The sequence below is a fragment of the Panthera onca genome, chromosome E3, assembly GCF_046562875.1.
Source record: "Panthera onca isolate mPanOnc1 chromosome E3, mPanOnc1 haplotype 2, whole genome shotgun sequence".
Lineage (NCBI taxonomy): Eukaryota > Metazoa > Chordata > Mammalia > Carnivora > Felidae > Panthera > Panthera onca.
The window spans coordinates 5,239,348-5,259,311 of NC_138354.1; the positions used below are offsets into that span (position 1 = coordinate 5,239,348).

The following is a 19,964-nucleotide window of genomic DNA, read 5'->3' on the forward strand; positions in this document are numbered from 1 at the left end:
TAGATTGAATTTAAAGGCAGTGATCTTTGGGCACTCGAAAATTCTCCCTGGAGGATTAGTACTGGTTTTCCAGGTAGTAAGTGTGCGGAGTACTAATATAATTGAGGACATTAAATGTATTTAATGCGGACAAAAATCCTCATAGATTATTGCAGCCTTAGCAGTAAAATCTGTTTCTATAATTGTGTATCTTCAAGGGAATTTAATATGGCCAATTTTTTTCTGCTGTTTAAAAAAATCTATGCTTATCCTGATATTTAATCACAACAGGCTATCAAGAAAGAACACGTTTACCTCTTTGGCAGAAGAGTTTTAAGTGGCTTATTTTTGAACAAAAAGTTAAATTGTGGAAAATGTATTTAAAAGAGTATTTGGGAACAAAAAATTTAACGTGCAGATCATTTTATTTTTTGAAAAAAGTTTAGGAACCAAATGGTTTGTACATCCAGGATGTGCAAGCTGATGGGTTCAGTGTTGCCCGGGTATGTGTCTTAGCCAGAAACCGTGCAGTGAGTTACTGAAATTCCATGGCCTGTGCCACTTGGGGGTGCTATTTCAGGAGGTAAGCTAAGTCATGAAAGCCATATACAGAATGCCACATCTTCGCGGGGAGAAGTCGCTTCAAGTGCCCTTTGTACTTCTCACCGTAAATATTCCTGAGGTTCCTTTTGCAGATGTCCTGTAGGGATAAGGGTCTTTGAGATAGCTTTATGAGGGTTTCCCTTAAGAGGTGGAATTCTGGCAGCATGATTCCCGCAGGTAGAATTCCGTGGTTATTGGTCAGTCTCAAAGGATAAGAGCGATGAAGTAGCCTGGCCAGAAGCTCCGTGTCCCTTACGTTGGAACCGCGCTGAAGGTACATGTAGATGGGAGACTCCCCGTTTCTTGTTAATAGGTTGACATTTGCTTCAAATTCGAGCAAGAGATTGATAATTGCCTCTCTGCCTCCAAAACACGCCTCATGGATAGCCGTTTGACCTTCGTGGTCCCGGGCGTTCACTTGGGCTCCGTGAATTAGCAGCAAACGGATGCAGTTCACGCCCGCGGCCAGCGTTCGGCCTGCTTTGCTCGACGCCGTGCACACCGCCAGCTTCAGGGCCGTGTTCCCAGTGGAGGAGATGACGCAGTTAACATCTGCTCCGCAGGCAATGAGTGTTTCCATCATCTCCTTGTTGAGCATGTCTGCAGCCGTGTGAAGGGGCGTCATGCTGGATTCATTAACGGCATTGATGTGGGCACCATTTTGGGCTAAAATGGAGAGCACTGGATAGGTCCCGTAGGTTATGGCCAGGTGGAGGGGGCAGTGTTTGTTGCTGTTGTCTACCCGAGCGTTGACTTGGGCTCCGTGTTCGCACAAAATGCGGAGACATGTTACGGCATCGTTCTGAATGTCTGTCAGGATCCTTTGTATTCTGTTCCCCGGTTTTGTCCACGTGGTAGAAATGATCGGCCAGTGCAGCAGCATCAGGTGAAGTGTGGTAAGGCCTCTTGTGTCCCTAAAATAGTTATTCATCACAGATTATACTGTACCCACGAATGTCTGCGCTATATCCACAAGTATCTACACTGTATCCACGAATATCTATGCTGTATCAACGAATGTCTATGCTATATCCATGAATACCTACATTGTATCTACACGAAGAATTAGTTTTCAAGAAGGGAATGTCTGTTTGAAGTAATTCTCCTCAACTACTTGGAAGAAGTGTTTGGAAATCTGCATGGCCGTTTAGTCCTCGGGGTATCACGGCGTTTTGGGGGGGGGACAGGGTGCTGCGCGTCACAGCATTGGAGGGGCCTAGCTTCCTACAGCAGTTTCAGTTTTGTTACCCCTGCTGGGACTGGCCTCTCCGAGGCTGTATGTTGGTTAATCCTGTGCCCCAGCACCTCACACGGTGCTGTGGTTTAGCAGCCACGCGGGAGAGTTCCGTGGGCCTGGGTGCGACCTCGTCTTAATGCAGAGCTGAGCCGAACCGGGCCAGAACCCCCGCCGACGTGGCTCTTCGTGGCCCTGCATCTGCTCCCCGCATGTGGGTAGGTGGAACAGAAGACAGAGTCGAATCTGGAGACCCACAGCCCCCAGTTAGTGAAACCAGTTGGTCTTCACTCCCTGCGCCAACTCAGGAGCAGCCAGGGTTTTACAGCGGCCCCCGTGCGCCCCTCTGCTGAGGTCTCTCCGGGTGGCCTCCCAACTTGCTTTATTTGGCAGAGAAAAGGGAAGGCTTCTTACGAATGGCTGACCGCTCTGCTGAGATTTGGAAATGACTTTCGGTTTGCGTGTATTTATGTAGCGTAAGGCCCCAGGCTAGGGAGGGATAGGGTAAAACAGTCTCTGCCCTTGCAGGCCTGACAGTCTGGCACGAAAGGCGTTTCAGTAGCTAGGCCAGAATTACCCGTGGGGAGAGTTCTAAGAGTTATGAGGGCCCACGGGGGCGGCCTGCGGTGGAAGGGTCGGAAAGGGTGCACCGAGGGGCCACTGTGGAGGAGGGGGCGCGTTGGTGACGTCCAGTCGTGGAAGGACAGCGCGAGGGTCTGCAGAGCTGGGCAGGGGTGTGCAGGAGTGAGCGGGGAGCCACACAGGTTGGGGGGCTCTTGTGGAACATGGTGAGGATTTGGGGCTTTACTTTGTTGTAATGTTACGGGGCCAAGAAGGTGTTGCTTCACTAGGCAGTATTTATCGGGCACTTAGTGCCTGGCATTGGTCTAGGTGGTGAAGACGGGTTGGGGAGCCACACAAGCTTCTGTTTTGTGAAGCGTACTTTCTAGGGGTGGGTGATAAAAAGAAAATTCGTTGTGTGTTTCTGTTTACTTATTTTTCACCCTAGCTTAGGGTGTTAAACTCCTTGAGGGCTGCGACCAGGACTTAACGCATTTTCCACAGCATCATTGCTGAGCGCTTAATTCTCAGGACGCTTTCAGTGGGCTGCCTGGTGTGCATTCCTGCGTTTCGGCCAGTTTTTCAGAGGCTCTCATCTAGACAGTAAGGAAACGGGCTCATTCAAGACCTAAGGATTTTGTATGTAGTCCGTGACACCGAAGGATGGGTGAGTCCGGACGTGACCGGGAAGGGTAACCCAAGTCATGCGTCTCCTCACTTAGAAGTGATCCCTGTCCAGTTACCTTACTTCGGGGTCAGCGCCATGTTCTAGCAAACAGAGCAAACTTTGTGCCTTGCGGTGTTTGGCAGCCAGATGAATGGGGATGATGGACTGCGTCTGCTTCGGGAGAGAAACCGAAATACATTACAAGGAGCCCTGTGCAGGGAGAAGTGGCCATTGTGTCAGCCTGCTGTTTTGGAGGAAATACGTGTATTTAGTATCTCAGTTCGGTATTTTTTCTGGTATGTGCATGGAAATTTTCCTTCCTTTTGACTGTTTTAAAGGACCCCAAACCAGTGAGTTTCTTATTATAAAACCTGTGTTTTACATAAATGCAGATTTACCAAGGCAACAGAAATCACTTACTGAAAGCTTTGGAAGTTGATTCTTGTGGGGAGCTCACAGGGGAAAGTTAACGGTAATTGCTACTAAGTCACTTAGTCCTTAAATTAACCTGCAGGGTGATTGACAAGTACGGTTTTGTGTTTTTTCCTACTTTGCCAGAGTTATAGTCTCAGGAGTGACACCCACATTTCCGGGGTCTCAGAGAGAACGTGGCGTGTGTCCTGTGACTCGCCGAGCTGTTTATGCCGGTTCTTAAAATGCATATGTATGTAATCAGTGGCTTCACAGTGTGACAGCAGGATGAGGGAAGAAGGTGGGGTAAGGGAGAGGGTGACTTTTTGAAAAAATAACTATAAAGGTAATTGTATAAAAATGTAGAAAATGATAAAGCATATGTAAGAAGGGGAAAAGTAATCCCTTCACACAGCTGTCATCACCATATCTGAGAGGATGGCATCAGCGTTGTGCCAACCAAATGCATTCTAGTCTTTTCGCGTGTCCGTGTGCGTGTGGTAACTAGAGGGGGGGGTGGCACGTCGACTTAGAAGGGCCTGCTCTGGCCATGCGGTGCGCTGGGGGTGACCCGTGGGGCTGCGGGTGTGGGGGGGCCTCGAGGAGCCCGCGCGAATTAGGTGGTGGGCCTTCGGAGCAGCGTGTCTTTTCCCTACAGGTGGCTGAGCAGAAAGCGGGCGGGGGGGGTGGGGGGGGACCTGGTTCAGAAGGAGTCGGTAGCTGGTGGAGTTGGCCAGAATGGTCATGGGCTGGTTGACGGGGTGGCTTCTCAGGAGCACCCGGATGGCCGCACAGTCCTCCCTCATGATGGCCTCGTAGAGTCTGATGTGGAGGGCCGCGGCTGGGCCTTCCTCCAGGGGCTTGGCCCCGTCGGCCACCAGCTCCCTGCTGCCTCTCTTGGTTATGTTTCCCATGAGCAAAACTTCAAAGAGTAGGGACTTGGAAGTTCAGGGGACACTTGTGACAGAATTGGTCAGTTTTAGTCTCATTATGACCCCTTCAGTTCCATTCTAGAACTGTGAAGGCCTGTATCTGTAATCAAGGTTCACTTTTCTATCAGGCTCAACTTTTTAAAGCTTTGTTGTTAGGTCATACAGTGGCAGATAGGAACATGGTTTGGGGACTTTTTTCAGTCACAAAAACATAGCCAAATTATCATCGTGTGCATGAGGTCATTTCTGTGTTATTCTCCATTTGGCGATAGTTAAAAAAAAAGAACAAAGCTAAAACAGAGGAATTTATAGGTGCAAATAAAAAATTAAAATTATTACATTTAAAGTAAGAAAAGCCAACTTTTAACCTAAATACGTTTTTTGTTTTGAGTAGAGAGCATCCTCCCCTCAGTGTGGGCGCAGGTCTGTGCCTGCACAGGACTAGTTCCATTGGGAGAAGTTTTGGGTCTGCACCGGTTGCTTAAATAGAGCTGAATGCGTCCCTTCACAGTCGCAGCCCTGGCTAACAGAAAAGAATCATCCAGGAGCTTTTTACAAATATCAAAATGTTCTCATTAAAAAAAGAAATCTGGGGCGCCTGGGTGGCTCAATTGGTCGAGCGTCCGACTTCGGCTCAGGTCATGATCTTGCGGTCTGTGGGTTCGAGCCCTGCACGGGGCTCTGTGCTGACAGCACGGAGTCTGCTTGGGATTCGTTCTCTCTCTTTCTCTCTCTGCCCCTCCCCTGCTTGCTCTTGCTCTCTCTCTCTCTCAAAATAAAAAAATAAACTTAAAAAGAAAATCAGTCTTTGGCTTGTTGGAGAAGATGATAGTTTTTAAAAGCTTCTCAGGGAATTCTGACGCTCGGCTGACCAGTTGTGAACGAAGTGTGCTCTGTGTTAGTGGTTCTCAAACTTGGAGTAACATGGGGACTTCTATTACTATTTTTTTGTTTATTTTGAGAGAGTGTGGGGCGGGGGCAGGGGCAGAGAGAGAGTGAATCCCAAGCAGGCTCTATGCTGCCAGCCTGGAGCCCAATGCAGGGCTCGAACTCATGAACCGTGAGATCATGACCTGAGCTGAAATCAAGAGCTGGACACTTAACTAACTGAGCCACCAAGGCACCCCAACATGGAGAACTTCAAATAATGCTGCTGCTGCGTGCACCCCCAAGAATTCTAATTTTATTGGTCTGTGGAATGGCTTGGATATTGGGATTTTTTTTTAAAGCTCCTTGGTGATTCTAATGTGCACTTGAGTTTTAGAACCACTGCTCTAATTTTTCATTTTTGAGGGGCTCCTTGCTCCTGAGTTGAAAACTCTTAATGTCTATGCATTTTTACAATTTGTTTAAGAACAACAAGGAATTGTTCTGTTTGTTTACAGCCTAGAAATATTTTTCTTCATGGCCCTGATCAGCAAGTAAAAATAGGCGACTTTGGTCTGGCCTGCACGGACATCATACAGAAGAGCACAGACTGGATCGATAGAGATGGGAAGAGTAAGTTTATTTTGGTTGTGTTCTTTCCTTTCTATCTTTTTTTTTTTTTTTTTTTTTTTTTTTGACATTAAGGAAAAAAGAGGCATGATTGAACTTGTGGATATATTTTCTTAAATTTTTACAAATGTTAGAGACATACAGTGCAGGTGGGGGAGGGGCAGAGAGAGGAGGAGACACAGAATCCAAAGCAGGCTCCAAGGCTCCGAGCTGTCAGCACAGAGCCCGACGCGGGGCTTGAGCCCACGAACCGCGAGATCATGACCTGAGCCGAGGTCGGACACTTAACCGCCTGAGCCACCCAGGTGCCCCTGCGCTTAAAGAGAATCACAAAGACTTAATATAATAGCGAAAGTAAGATAAAAACAAAAAGCAACCATCGTTCCTTTCGGGGGCTACAGTGCCCTGCTCTGAGTCCGTGTTCTTTAGTGTAGACACTGTGAACTCTGCAGTGTTTAAATGTCTGGCTTTTCCAATCGTAGGAATGCCCACGCACACTTCCAGAGTGGGTACCTGTCTGTACGCCTCCCCTGAGCAGTTGGAAGGATCCGAGTATGATGCCAAGGTAGTATTCGCTGCCTTTCTCCCTTTTGTTAGACAGAGTCTGTGGTCATAAGTAGCAGAAGCACAGATAAATGCGATGGCCGCTCTCGTGCAGAGGAACTGGGGAGATAACTGAGCAGGGTGCCTTGTCTGTTACATCAGACTGCCGGAACAGGAAACCTAGCTTTTCAGCAGAGTCTGACGGCACTGATTTTTAGGCTACTTTAACCGCTTATAAATCCGTGGGTGTCATAAGTTATTTTTGAAATGAGCCTTCCCTTTAGAAGGTCACTGTTAACCTCAGGATGCTAGAATTCATAGAAGCCTGTTTTAGCCTGCCTTTCTTCTGTTTTCTCAAAAAAATGCTAAATAACGCTACAGGGAACTGTGGTTCTTGATTCCCTTTGAAGTAGAATGAAGATACTGAAGAGTTTTAGTCCGTTTTGTTCCTTGAAGGAATGTCAAAGTAAATCCATTTCTCAGAATAACAGCCTAATAGATTTTCTTTCTTTTGATGAATCATTCAGCTTTTTAGTGACTAGGAATGAACTGTCAGAAAAAACCATGGCTGTTCCTAAAATCCTATCTGGCAAAGACTTTTCTCTAGAAAAACTCTTTCAGGCAAAGTAACACATTTTCTGCAGCTTGTTGAACTTCCCCAGAATGCTTAACTATGTCTGGAGGCAGAGGGGGCACCACCGGAGCAGGCCGCAGGGACACTGTGACCGCGGTAGCTGGGACCAGCCCTTGTGGGCTCACACCTCTCGCTCTGGCTGCTCCAAGCCTGGATTTGCAGGGAAGTGGTAGTATGGGAGTGACTGTGGGTGCTGGGGGTTACCCTGCCCCTCGCCCGGCTGTCCATCCTTTGTGCCCGTGGATGCCCCTTTTTGCTGTTGAAGAGACAGGGATTGTGACAGTACCAGTCACCTCTCACTCAGGGCCCTTGCTGCAGGTGGCAGACACGTGCCGCTGTGAGGGGTGAGTCCGCCCAGTAGGTTTCCTTCCTCGTGAGGTCTGTGAACCATCCTTCCTTACAAAGGAAAGGGTACCCTCTCCCTGTGTGTTTCACCACTAAATTCCCTTTCCTCCGCTTTCTCCAGTCAGATATGTATAGCTTGGGTGTGATCCTGCTGGAGCTCTTTCAGCCATTTGGAACAGAAATGGAGCGAGTGCAAGTTTTAACAGGTTTAAGAACTGGTCAGATACCTGAATCCCTCAGTAAGAGGTGTCCTGTACAAGCCAAGTATATCCAGCTCTTAACTAGAAAGAACGCATCTCAGAGACCGTCTGCTGTTCAGCTGCTGGAAAGCGAACTTTTCCAAAATTCTGCAAACGTATGTATATATGTATTTTCTTCATTCTTTTTTTTTAAAGCAAACTCTGCCCAACGTGGGACTCAAACTCACAACCCCAAGATGAAGAGTCACGCGCTCCACTGACTGAGCCAGCCAGGTGCCCCCTGTATATAGATTTTTAATACTGGGGAAAATATGAAGCTTAAAATAGAATTTGAATTGTGAATCTGATTTCACGAGGAACAGTTGAGCTTAGAATAAGGTTTGTGGGAGCCAGACATTTAAACTCCTTCCCGGAGTTCCCAGTAACACACTTTTCATAGTCCAAGAAGCGAGGTGACCGCTGCCGACCGTCTACCGTAAACATGTAATTGTAGGCTGTGCTTTTTAGCCCCATCTTGCTAAGTCAAAAGGCTTTCTTTTTCTTTCCAACCGTGATGTATAACCTTTTCTAAATGATTATAACACACCTACTAGTAAACAGGAGCACCTGGCAAAGGGTGAAAGCAGGAATTCGTTGGGGGGAGGTGGAGGGACGGTGGCAGAGACCGCCTTAGCCCGTCTACGATCCTTCCGCATGCAGGTGTGTGTCTGGTTCTCGGTCCTGTGATCGCCCCAGGACACCCCCCTTCCTTTCCTCCTTCCAGACACGTTACAGAGCCAAGCACCGTCTCTGGTCTGCGTGTACCGGGGAAACATCCGTTCTGTGTCTCTAGAAACTTTCTGAGGTTTAACGAAAGCTTGATTCAAAGATACGTTCGCAGATCCTCTAGCGCTCTGCTCCTCCAGGTGTGGGGGAGGGCTGGTGAGAATGCACAGGGTCTTGGGCTCCACCCCAGACGTGCCGAGTCAGAATGTGCGTTTAACAGGACACCCCGAGTGAGTCGCACACCCTGTGCTGGCGCAGTATTGCATTCACTGCTCTGGTCCTCACGGTGCAGTCTCCAGGCAAGCAGCATAAAATCCTCAGGAACCTGCTAGAATTCTCAGGCCCTCTCTGGTGCCCTGACCTAGTCCGAGAGAAGTCCCGGGGAGGGCGAGGGAGCAGCGGTCTGTGCTTAACATACACCCGAAGTGGCTCTGATGCACCCTAGTCTGGGAACTATTTGTGCGATCTGTTTAGTGGATCTGTTTCCTATTTAAGGCTTACTAATTTTCAAGTAAAACCGTGAATTTCACTGGCTGGAATGATAAACAGGTGGGTGTAGTACTTTGCCGTCTTTGAAAATAGCAGATGTGGTTCTTAAATTTATCTCCCCCTCCCATTTAAGTCAGATATTAGATGGGGCGCCTGGGTGGCTCAGTCAGTTAAGCGTCTACCTTCAGCTCAGGTCATGATCTCACAGTTCGTGGGTTTGAGCCCCACATCGGGCTCTGTGTTGACAGCTCGGAGCCTGGAATTCTTTATAATATAGCCTACACATGCCTATAGAGATAAAATTTGTACATACAGGCAGTCATTGCTTTGCGTGGTCATACAGACTAAAAATGACCATGCTGAGCTCAAACCATGCAAATGGATGTTAGTAGTCAATGGGAAGTTACAGTTGTCCCGTGACCTTTAAAAATGTTTCTCAGAGGGGCGCCCACGTGGCTCAGTCGGTTAAGCCTCCGACTTCGGCTCAGGTCACGATCTCGCGGTCTGTGAGTTCAAGCCCCGCGTCAGGCTCTGTGCTGACAGCTCAGAGCCTGGAGCCTGTTTCGGATTCTGTGTCTCCCTCTCTCTGTGACCCTCCCCCGTTCATCCTCTGTCTCTCTCTGTCTCAAAAAAAAAAAAAAAAAAAAAAAAAAAAATGTTTCTCAGAGAGGTGCCCACATGGCTCAGTCTGTTAAGCATCTGATTTGGCTCAGGTCATGATCTCGTGGTAAGTTTGAGCCCCGCATCAGGCTCTGTGCTGACAGCTCGGAGCCTGGAGCCTGCTTCAAATTCTGTGTCTCCCTCTTTCTGTCCCTCCCCTGCTCATGTTCTCTCACTCACTCTTTCTCAAAAATAGTAAAAAATTGTTTTTAAATAAAAATGTTTCTCAAAACATTAAGACTTGTCAGTTTCAGATGTACATGGAAACGAAGCCAGTTGTAAAACTAGTATTTAGTGCACTGTGATTAAGAAAGTGTTCAGGAGTGGCGTGAACAGCGCCTGCTTCCATCTCCTAAGTAGAATTTAGGATACAAAATGAACGTCTTTTCTATGCCTTGGTGCCTTGTATATTCTTTTTGGTTTTTTTCTTTAACATGTATGTATTTAAAAAAATTTTTTTTTATATTTATTTTTGAGAGAGACAGAGCACGAGGAGGGACAGGGGCAGAGAGAGAGGGAGACACAGATTCCGAAGCAGGCTCTGAGCTGTGAGCTGTGAGCATAGAGCCCGATTCAGGGCTTGAACTTACAGACCGTGAGATCATGACCTGAGCTGAAGTCGGACGCTTAACCAACTGAGCCACCCAGGTACCCCTAACTGTACACTCCTTTCTAAGTTTGGATCGGCTCTCAACATTTTATCCTTTGCACTTCCAGTGTTGTGAAATATCTCCGAAGGGTTTTTCAACATGAATTTTGCTGTTACTTTCTCTGGGACATCTTTGTCCTTTTCCTCATTTATGTTAAGTCATCTTCCTGGGCCCTGGGGCTGCGCATCCCATCTGTCTGGTGGCGGCAGGAGCAGCAGCCCTACAGTCAGCTGTTTCTTCTCGAACATCATTTAGGTGTGATATGGTTTCCCCTCCAGCATCATCGCTTCTCATTAGCTTGGGGCACTTCTGTCTTGGTTGGCTGGTTCCGTTTTCGGTTATTCATTTTATTTCAGTTATTTATTTATTTAAAAAAGATCTTAATTTTTTTTAATGTTTATTTTTGAGAGAGAGACAGACTGCAAGTGGGGGAAGGGCAGAGGCGGGGGAGACACAGAATCTAAAGCAGGTTCCAGGCTCGGAGCTGTCAGCACAGAGCCTGAAGCGGGACCAGAACCCATGAACTGTGAGATCATGACACGAGCTGAAGTCGGATGCTTAACCAGCTGAGCCACCAGGGGACCCAGTTAATTCATTTTTAAAAACTGTCTCATGGGTTTGTCACTGGGGACGAGTAGGCAGCACAACCACACACATTGGCAGTACTGACGCAGTGACCAAGCACTGACAGAGTGACGCTTGGCCCCTGGTCGTACATCGTGGACTGAGGTGCTGACAGTTGCGGTTGTGCAACAGTGGGAACCTCCCCCTCGAACACGTTGCTGGGTGCCTGGCGCTGCTTCCCTAGCCGTGGTAACTGGAATTCAGGCCCACCGGAAGCATGCGGAGGGAGGAATGCCTGGATGTTTAAAATGGAGGAAGCCGTTTTAATGGAGCTTAAAATGTTCTTCTTACAGGTTAACCTCACTCTACAGATGAAAATAGTAGAGCAAGAAAAAGAAATTGAAGAACTGAAGAAGCAGCTGAGTCTCCTTTCTCAGGACAGAAGGGCTAAGGACGACACAAAGGACGGGAGTGTGCCCGTCTCGCCTTCATCAGGCTCTGTAAATGTGAACTTGGACTTCTAATCCTTTAGTCAACTGGAATGTAAATTTTTAGTCTTTATTAGGGTATAGATGGTATACTTGTACTTAGTGAACCTGTACAAGACTTATTAAAGTTGTAGAAGTTCCCCCAAACTGCTTTCCCTTAAGGCATTCTTCCACAAGCCAGCATTCTGGACTGAAGCCTTCTCTAAACCTATTTTCTTGCCCTTGTCCTTGTCTATGAGTTCCTAATTTTTAATATCACGGTCTCTCCAGTCTCTGAAAGTAGAGATTTAGACACCAGGCTCAATTTGTTCTCCTTTGAGCTCTGCCTGTCGACCACCAAGCCCTCCTCTGGAACATTCTGCACAGATCTGGGTTTGTGCCTATCCCATCGCTGCCCACGCCCAGGCCTGCACGCTCGCCGGACTTGATCACTGCCGGTCTTCCTCCCCCTTCCGTGCCATTGCTGCCAGTTAATTACCAGGAAGACGTCTGCGCAGATCACTCCCTGGCTCAGAAGCTCCTGCTGGCTGTCTGCTGCCTCTGAGACACAACTTCAGCTTCTTAGCAGCACAGCGTGCATCATCCAGCCTTTCTGTTCCCTTCACCTTCAGCTCGGCATCCTTCCAGAACCACGCCCTTCTTGAGCTTTGTGCCCCTTCCCCCAAATGATCTGAATGATCTCACGGTAGCTCTGGGATGTGTGTTCCTGTTCTCCTCCCCGCCCTGTTCCTACGGGCGCTCCTTTGCTCCCACAGGGCCGGCTCCCGGCCAACCTATGTTCCCCAAAGGCAGCCATGGCATATGTGCCCTGCATCTCAGAAATGTCTGCCACGTAGCCTGCAGCCATCCTGGTATATTGCACACAATGTTGCTGAGTTTTAAATAAAAGGAAAACCATAAATTATGATACCTTTATTCATTCTAGACAACTGGACTAAGCAGACTTTGATTTTAGTAGTACAAGTCCTTTACCCCCAACAGGCAGGAAACAGCACCATTCATGAAGTCAGCCTTTTACAGGTTCCGAAATTCACTGAAGGAGCTTGAGCGCAGTGTTGAAGGGGGCCAGGTTCTCACACGCCCTCATCCACTTCTGCACGTTGGCCGGCACTGTCATGCTGCCGCCTCCCGTCCGCTGGAGCACGGACCACAGCACCACATCTGCCACAGTGAGTTCATTCCCAACCAGCCAGGGGCTCTTGCCAAGAGCTGAGTTCATGGAGCGGAACACAGCGGCTTTTTCTTTACTGCTTCCCTCTTTTAGCTGAAAAACCGCTATATCTACCCAGCTATCTATGAGGGTTAAATTCACAGCATTCTGCTTCTGGCCAAACAGAGAGAACAGAAACCGGGCGATGTTCCCTTCTCCTTCGATGGGACACATCGTTTGGACGCTGAACTTCATCTGCGTCTTCGGCACTGAAGGGAGAAAAGCACACCACATAATGGCCATGAGAGGAGCCTTCAGAAGGAAGTGCCTGAACGATGGGGAAGGGGATTTCCCAGTTGTGAACTGGTGGCAAGGGAAAGGGGTTTCAAGATCACGATTTTAGCCTGTCTCCAAAAAGTGCATTTTTCAAGAGAGTTTAAACCGGATGGGTAGAGAACGTAAACTCTGTTAAAGAGTAAGCGTTTCTGGTATTTGATTATGATGGTTTTCAAGCTAGAAAGGCCCTCAGACCATCTACTCCAACCCCTGTGCCTAACAATTTGCAGGATGAGGACTGGTCACCAGGAGTCCCACGTGCCATGCTGGGAGCTCCGTCTACCTTCACGAGGGCTCCTTATGGGTTGCTGAGGCGGCAGGGGGGTTCTGGATGAACGGTGCTCACTCCCCTACCATATAAACGTAACCAGGAGAGGCATACATCAGAGGGACAGCGAAGAAAGGACAGCCTGCCACCCTTTCCAGGCTATTTGAAAAGATAACACTGATTGATGTCCCTGTAATACGTCTGGAAATGGGAGGTCAAGGTGGCCAAGACTGCCCTTTCTCTCCTGCTCTAGCTGATCAGACAGGATCCTCCCTAAAATGGCTGTCAGAGAGCTAACCTTCCTAGAAGAAGGAGAACATCTTTGCCTCAAGGTTCATCTGTGCTCCTTTTCTAGAACTACCTGACATGCTTTCTAGACTTTGAGAGAATTTGACCTGATAGCAAGTCACGGTCCTGGCCCCTTAGGAAAGGCACGGTGCACGGCTCAGTCCAGGGCGTGTGAGCCCAGCCCAGGGCCCTCTGCTTACCATTCTTCCAAATTAGAGTAAAACCCAGCTGATACTCGTGACGGGGCTGTTTTTTGGTCTGGTCGCCAAAGCACTTGAGGAGGTTTTCTGGCACACTCTTAACTGCAGAGTGCGTGTGAACGGTGGACAGGACCCTGTAGTGGTCACACAGGAGCCTGTGCAGCACGAGCAGGGACAGGGGAGGGGAGGCAGGGTTTGCGTTGATCACGATGTCTTTCAGCGCCCCATAATCCTGTGGGAGAAACCCAAACATGAGGAACGTTAACAGCAACTTGACTGTATATAATTGTACCAGGTGCCGTTCTTAGGGCCTGACCAGGGTTATTTAACTGGGTCCTCGACGCCCATGAAGAAGGTCCTGCTCTCACCCCATCTCACAGCTGAGGAAGCTAGTTCTGGGGGGCAGATGACCCGCCAGGCCCACAGCTCAGTAAGAAGTGGAGCAGGGATGGGAGCCGACTGCAGCCCCTTCACCTCTGCGCTGCTGGCCCTCGACACCGTGAAATCAGGAAAACAACACGTGAAGAATGACACCACTGGGGCAGCAGGGTGGCTCCGTTGGTTGAGCACGTGGCTCATGATTTTGGCTCAGGTTGTGATCCTGCAGTTGGTGGGACTGAGTCCCACATCAGGCTCTGCACTGACTGTGCAGAGCCTGCTTGGGATTCCCTCTCTCCCTCTCTCTGCCCCTGCCCTGCCTGTGGGCGTGCTCTCAAAATAAATACAGGTAAAAAAAATAATGGCACTACTATTTGTTCCTAAGTTATTGAGAACCCTCCCCCCCCACACACACACACACAATTACTCCATTTACTGAATCTTTCCAACACCAGACCACCTGACAGGACAGTTTCTGTCAATTTGTGTGTGAGTTACGTGTCAATAGCAAGTCTCCTGAAAAAGGGCACGGTTCCAAATGTCCTTGGTGATGGCAAGTGGGCAAAATCTAGAAAACTAGGTGTCAGCTGAAGCCCTATGAGATGCTAAAATGTACTGCTCTTTTAGATGCAGACTTTATGCATTCGTTTTAATTTTCTTTTTGAGAGAGAGAGAATGGGCACATGTGTGCAGGAGGGGCAGAGAGAGGGAGAGGGAATCCCAAGCAGGCTCCACACCCAGTGCCTTGGAGCCCTAAATGGGGCTCGATTTCATGATCGTGAGATCGTGAGCTGAGCCGAAATCAAGGGTCAGAAGCTTAAGCAACTGAGCCACCCAGACGCCCCTCCCTCCTTTTTTATTTTAGAGAGAGCGGGCACAAGCGGGGCAGAGGGAGAGAGAGAGATTCTTAAGCAGGATCCAAAAAGCACAGAGCCAAATGCAGGGCTCGATCCCACGACCCTGGGATCCTAACCTGAGCCAAACTCAAAAGCTGCACACTCAACAGACTGAACCACCTAGGAGGCCCATGTTATAATGAATGAACTCTCATAACACCCTGGAGGCCAAGTTCCTCGGCTTTCTGTACACAGCCTGCCACAATCTGGCCAAGAGTCTTGCCCCTCCTGACCGAAGCCTGTCACGTCAACCTACGACGAATGCGCTGCAATTCTCTGAACAGCATCACTTGACGCTGTGCCTTCTGAGGTAACAAAATTCATCTTACGCACCATGTGCCCTGGGAAGCCTTCCCAGCACCCTGACGCACTGGCACAGCTGTGTGTGATCGCCCACTCATCAACCCGACTGGCTCCCTGAGGAGCCTGGCTGGGTCTCTGGATGCTCAGTGCAGGCAGACATACCGGATGAGGAAAGAACCCGCGCGCAGAGGTCCTGAGTTACCGGGACACGCTGCGACCACACCTCCACGTGTTCACGCTTCCCCGAGAGCTCCACGTCCATCACCGATTCCAGAGGACGGGATTAGCAGAGGTTCTTGGGACACCCTTTTTGTGCCCTCAATAAACACCACTTCGAAATGAGATTCTTTCTCTGCATATCAGACTGTCACCTAAGCTAGCTAAATCCTGCAGACTGATCACTAAAGGCGGTGCACGCAACTTAATTCTAAGACCGCAAACTGAATGTAACAAAAGACACTTGACATGTGAGACAGGGGCTGGGCAGCCGACACTCTGAAGTCCAGGCTGCTGTCAGGGTCAGGATGGACTTACGTGAACCGGAGAAATGCTCAGGTGACCTAAGGTCTGTTTCTCCAGGCTCGGAGGCCGTGAATGACACCCACCTCCGGCCTGCGTCACACGTGGCATGGAATGGCGGGAGCTGTGACCGGACTCCTTTCCTTGCCTAAGGATGTTCCCAGCTCTTCTTCACCGGGTCTGAGAAGTCAAGCAGCTTTAGTGCTTGCTCCGGCTTTACTCATAGCTCACGAATCTTGGTTTGTGCACAGGCACAATCATTGAGGGGAGAAAAAAAAGAACATGCTCCTTGTACCCACCTCTGAGAACTGGAAAGCCAAAGCTTGAATCACACGAGCACAACTTTCTGGCGCTCACAGCAGCCGAGCATGCTGATGTTCTTTAGCTCTCCAGGTGAACTTACCTTTCCAAGCACTGAGTTTAAGTCCAACGTGCTGGTCGAGAAAGCAGCGGGCTCGTCAGCTTGGATTATGTTGGTTACGTCCACGTCTGCGTCTGGTGTCTGAATCATCTTCGAGAGGCCGTCAACTGCAGCTTTCAATTCATAGAGACGTTTTAGAATATCATCTTGGCGGGACTCAAGGGCTTGAAGAGATGGGTCGGACTCTTCCTAAACAAACCAACATCAACACGTTCATCTCCTCTAATGTCACAGCAGCATTTACATTTGATCCTTTGTCTTCTGCTGAGTTCCATGAATTCATCAATACCCACCCCCCACCTCTGAAAAGAATTAAAATGAAGTAGCAGAATCATCTCATTTTCCAATAGGTCCTGCAAACCGATCCACAAATGCTTCAAAACAAATAAAGAATGTGACTGAAAGCCATTCTGAAATTGTAGGACTATTTCAGGTAATTTAAGAACAGGAGAATGATGGATGAACATAAATCTTATTTCTTTATTCTCAGTATCAAATTAGTTCAAAATACTTTGCTTCCACAAACAGAAAAAGATGGGGGGGGGGTGGCAATGAGAATGTAACTGAGAAATTTATACAAATAGGAGAGAAAATGGGGCAGAAGCAGGCTCACCACAAAGTGTCATTGGCTTGGAAAGGTATGTCCATGGAGTCAGATGATCTATTCCCCACATCGTTCTTAAGGCAATGCTGGCACTCTCTTAGAGTCATCCAGAACTTTTTCACACTAACATCCTTTACTCACTGAATCTTTGCATTCTTCTTGCCTGGTATAGTCACTGCTACACAGTGAGTAACCAATAACATTCACTGAGGAATAAATCTCAAACCTCTACAGGCTTACTTTAAAAAGCACTAACAACCCTCTCAATAAAGTCACATCGTACAACCTATTTCCAGATTCACGAGCTCTCATAATGGATAATCCATTTTGAGCTGAGAGAAGAGTATGTTAAGCAAGAAGAAAATGCTCGCAACTAGAAAGAATAGTCAATACGGCAGTGACCTTGACGTGACTGTAAACGTGCACTCACGATGCACTGTATTTTGTGTGCTGGTAAGCCTGATGTTCTCAGGAACTTTTCTTCCTCGCACAGCCACTCATAACACTGCCCTCGCACAGATCTAGTTCATCACCAGGTGAGGTCCATTTCCTGGAGTCCATCGGCTTCTAAGCTTTCCTCAGCTGTCACTGCCCAAGTTGAAGACACCACTTTTCACCTAGCCTGCTTCCACTGGTCACCTTGCTCCCACTGGGGTCACCTTTCCAATCCGTCCCTAAGATGGCAGAGAGATTAAAACAAATGTTGATCCTGTCACCCCACCTCCATGTTAACCTCTTAGGCTCTTTGCCTAAAAAACAAAGCCCTTAAGAAACGGTCTGCATTGGAGCATCTGGGTGGGTCAGTCGGTTGAGCGTCCGACTCCAGCTCAGGTCATGGTCTCACGCTTCATGAGTTCGAGACCTGCATCAGGCTTACTGCCATCACTGAAGAGCCCGCTTTGGAACCTCTGTCCCTCTCTCTCAAAAATAAACATTAAGAAAGAAAGAGACAGAGAGAGAAAGCAAGCAAGCCAGCCAGCCTGTCTGACTTGTCCTCTGGGTACTTCTCACATATCGCTCCCCTTGGAGCTGTGCTCTACGTATGCTGCCCTTTGGGTCCCTAAAACACACCATGTCCCCACCTACCACAGGGCTCTTATTTATTCTGTTCCCTCTATCTGCAACACTCCTCTCTCTTCTCCTAGACCTTAATCTGCACTTTCTCGCCTCCCCTAGCCTGCCACTCTGGTTTAAGCTCCAACAGCAAAGAAACGTAAGATAATTGGCTTGCGGGTGGAGCAAAGAAGAACAAAGACTTCAGTGTGCCAATTAAATAATTAGGGGCTGACTAGAAAGAAGTCTGAATTCAAGATGTGTGACAGGCACGGCAACTCCTGTGTAACGTCCTTGTGTTCTTCAATGATAGTCCTCGAGTGCTCTCCCAGTTTCTTTTAATCAGCTTTATTGGTGCACTGTGTGTGCACAATCGTGCTCCTTTCTACACATGGCAGCAGGGTGTCCCTGATGAGCCAGGGCAGAGAAGCACCTATTGTGTTCACCGTGCCAGTCAAGTCAACACACCGAAGATGGTCCGAAGACTGACTGGGAGCCCCACTCAGCTTGATTTCACGCCTCCTGGGGTGAGGAATGAGGAAGTGCTCACAATCTGCTTTACCTGTGCCGTTTTGCTGGCCAGTGGCTTGTTTTCCCGCTCGGATTAGCCTGTGACTCGGCATGTCATGTTTATCCGTTTTATTTTAGATGTATTTTAGAAGCGGTTTATTCTTTGTGTTGCTCCCGTTTACCTTGGAGATGCTTGATTTCTAATTCTCTGTCTACACTGTTGTCCTGAGTTTAAGAAGTGGGGCTGGCTGGCTTCTAAGTTAGAGGTTCACAGTTAAAAGTCCAAGGAAGTTAAGCAGCACACCAAGAAGAAAAAAAAAAAAAAGACTTGGTCTCACATGAGACAGTGGCACTCCCAACTCTGGGTCTGGGTTTTGTTTTTAATTCCCTGCGACTGTCCTGTGTCCGGTGACGGGCATTGGATCATGGTGCTATTTCTGTCCTAGCTCCCTAGTGAGACAACTGTGTCACCATTTTCCAGCTGACCTAACCACCCGCCTTCCAATCTAGGCAGAAGGCTATTAAAACAAACTGAAGGATAACTCTCCCCGGGAGAACAAAAGTTACCTGTTCACTCATCTTCAGTCAGAACGGAGGAAAGGTGTCTCCTGTCGGAAACCTAAGAAGTGTATCTGCGGCCCATAAAAAAACAAAACAAAAAACACGAAAGGCTTGGGCAGAGGCTTTGGAAAAGAGACCACTAGAATGGCCAGCCCTCAGGAAAAGAAGGGCGCTCCACTGATCCAGAAATTTGGAAAACCCGAACCGAAAGGACACCAGGCTCCCGCGGTCCACCCGCCCGCGCTGGGGAGGGTGCCAGCGCCAGGAGCTCCGGGCCCACCGCCGGGGCGCACACGCCGCTTAGGGAGGCGTTGCACCCGGTGCAGGTGCAGGCGGTCCAGTCCCAGGGCGAGCACGCACACCCCAGGCCTGCTCGCGCGCGACAGCGGCCGCTGCGGACCCGCTGCCCGCGATCCCGAGGCAAGCCTGCGGGAGGCGGCACGACAGCGACGCGGCGGCTTGGGGACGCAGGCTTGGGGCGCAGGGACCGCGGAAGTCGGGCCCTGGGGGCGCTGACAACGTTAACCAGGGTGGCGGGGACACCGGGGTTCGCCTAAGGATTCCTCAAAATTAACATCTACGTGCTCACTTTGCTGTGGCCAAAATTTGGTAACAAAAAACCTTAAGTAGCCATAAGCGGGAAAAAGATACAAGAGGATTAGAGCTTTTAATAGACAAAAGCAGGTACAGACAACTGGCGGGAGCGTGAAGCCGGGCCTCCACCACTCCCCACTGCAGCTTGTCGGATCTCAGGGCTCCAGCCGGAGGAGACCCGACCCTTAGCCCCTCACCCCCGACTGACCCGGCCAAGGCGCCTGCGCACTGGGCGGAAGACCCGGGGATGTGACTTCGCGCTTGCGCACTGCAACAGGGTGGAAAACGTACGCACAGGGCGGGTGGGGGCGGGGAGGGACGCGCGCTCCTACCTGCACGTGGCCTGAGTCCGGCGCTGGACTGCCGGTTCTGCCGTGCACGTTGGGGAGCCGGTACATGCAGGTGGGAAGCTCTACACGGAGAGATGCGCTGCCCTCGTGATAGGGCTTTACCTGGTACATCGGCATCGTGGGAACCAAAGGACGGAAAGTGGCAGATGAGGGACACGAACGCTGAGAAACCGTCCGAGACGACGACAGACTGCGGCCACGTCCTTTCCGATCCGGCTGCGGCCTTTCGGGAAAGCGCAGTCCGTATGGTCTAATTGGCCCGCGCCCTCTTACGTCACGGCCTCGACCTTTTACACAACCAATCAGCAAGA

The 19,964-nt window shown here is 49.2% G+C and overlaps 3 protein-coding genes across 9 annotated transcripts in view; 1 reads left to right on the forward strand and 2 right to left on the reverse strand.

The window, feature by feature from the left end:
- EIF2AK1 (eukaryotic translation initiation factor 2 alpha kinase 1) overlaps nt 1-14,234 on the forward strand; it is a 33,897-nt gene extending 19,663 nt beyond the window's left edge. For 3 of the 4 annotated variants that reach the window (XM_060649539.2, XM_078439885.1, XM_060649537.2), the window contains 4 exons: nt 5,773-5,887; nt 6,367-6,449; nt 7,528-7,761; nt 11,088-14,234. In XM_060649539.2, coding sequence (XP_060505522.1) covers nt 5,773-5,887; nt 6,367-6,449; nt 7,528-7,761; nt 11,088-11,258 — 603 coding nt within the window. In that variant the 3' untranslated portion in view covers nt 11,259-14,234. Of the gene's footprint in view, nt 1-5,772; nt 5,888-6,366; nt 6,450-7,527; nt 7,762-11,087 lie in introns of those variants that run through there. The other variant, XM_078439886.1, reaches the window with a different exon arrangement.
- On the reverse strand, nt 386-4,443 carry ANKRD61 (ankyrin repeat domain 61). Of its 2 annotated transcripts, none has more exons than XM_078439888.1 (3): nt 4,154-4,443; nt 3,121-3,215; nt 386-1,496 (listed from the first exon to the last, which is right to left on the reverse strand). In XM_078439888.1, exons 1-3 carry the CDS (start codon nt 4,367-4,369, stop codon nt 551-553), a joined length of 1,257 nt encoding a protein of 418 aa, XP_078296014.1. In that variant the 5' UTR covers nt 4,370-4,443; the 3' UTR covers nt 386-550. The 2 variants fall into 2 exon arrangements, with proteins under 2 accessions (XP_078296014.1, XP_078296013.1); XM_078439887.1 differs by having other exon boundaries at nt 3,121-3,218.
- Nucleotides 12,120-19,891, reverse strand: AIMP2 (aminoacyl tRNA synthetase complex interacting multifunctional protein 2). Of its 3 annotated transcripts, none has more exons than XM_060649541.2 (4): nt 19,756-19,891; nt 15,964-16,170; nt 13,465-13,696; nt 12,120-12,641 (listed from the first exon to the last, which is right to left on the reverse strand). In XM_060649541.2, the coding sequence occupies exons 1-4, from the start codon at nt 19,768-19,770 to the stop codon at nt 12,253-12,255; spliced, it is 843 nt and encodes a 280-aa protein (XP_060505524.1). In that variant the 5' UTR covers nt 19,771-19,891; the 3' UTR covers nt 12,120-12,252. The 3 variants fall into 3 exon arrangements, with proteins under 3 accessions (XP_060505524.1, XP_060505523.1, XP_060505525.1); XM_060649540.2 differs by having other exon boundaries at nt 19,636-19,891; XM_060649542.3 differs by lacking the exon at nt 19,756-19,891 and adding an exon at nt 18,716-19,080.
- Nucleotides 19,892-19,964: the final 73 nt, after the last annotated feature.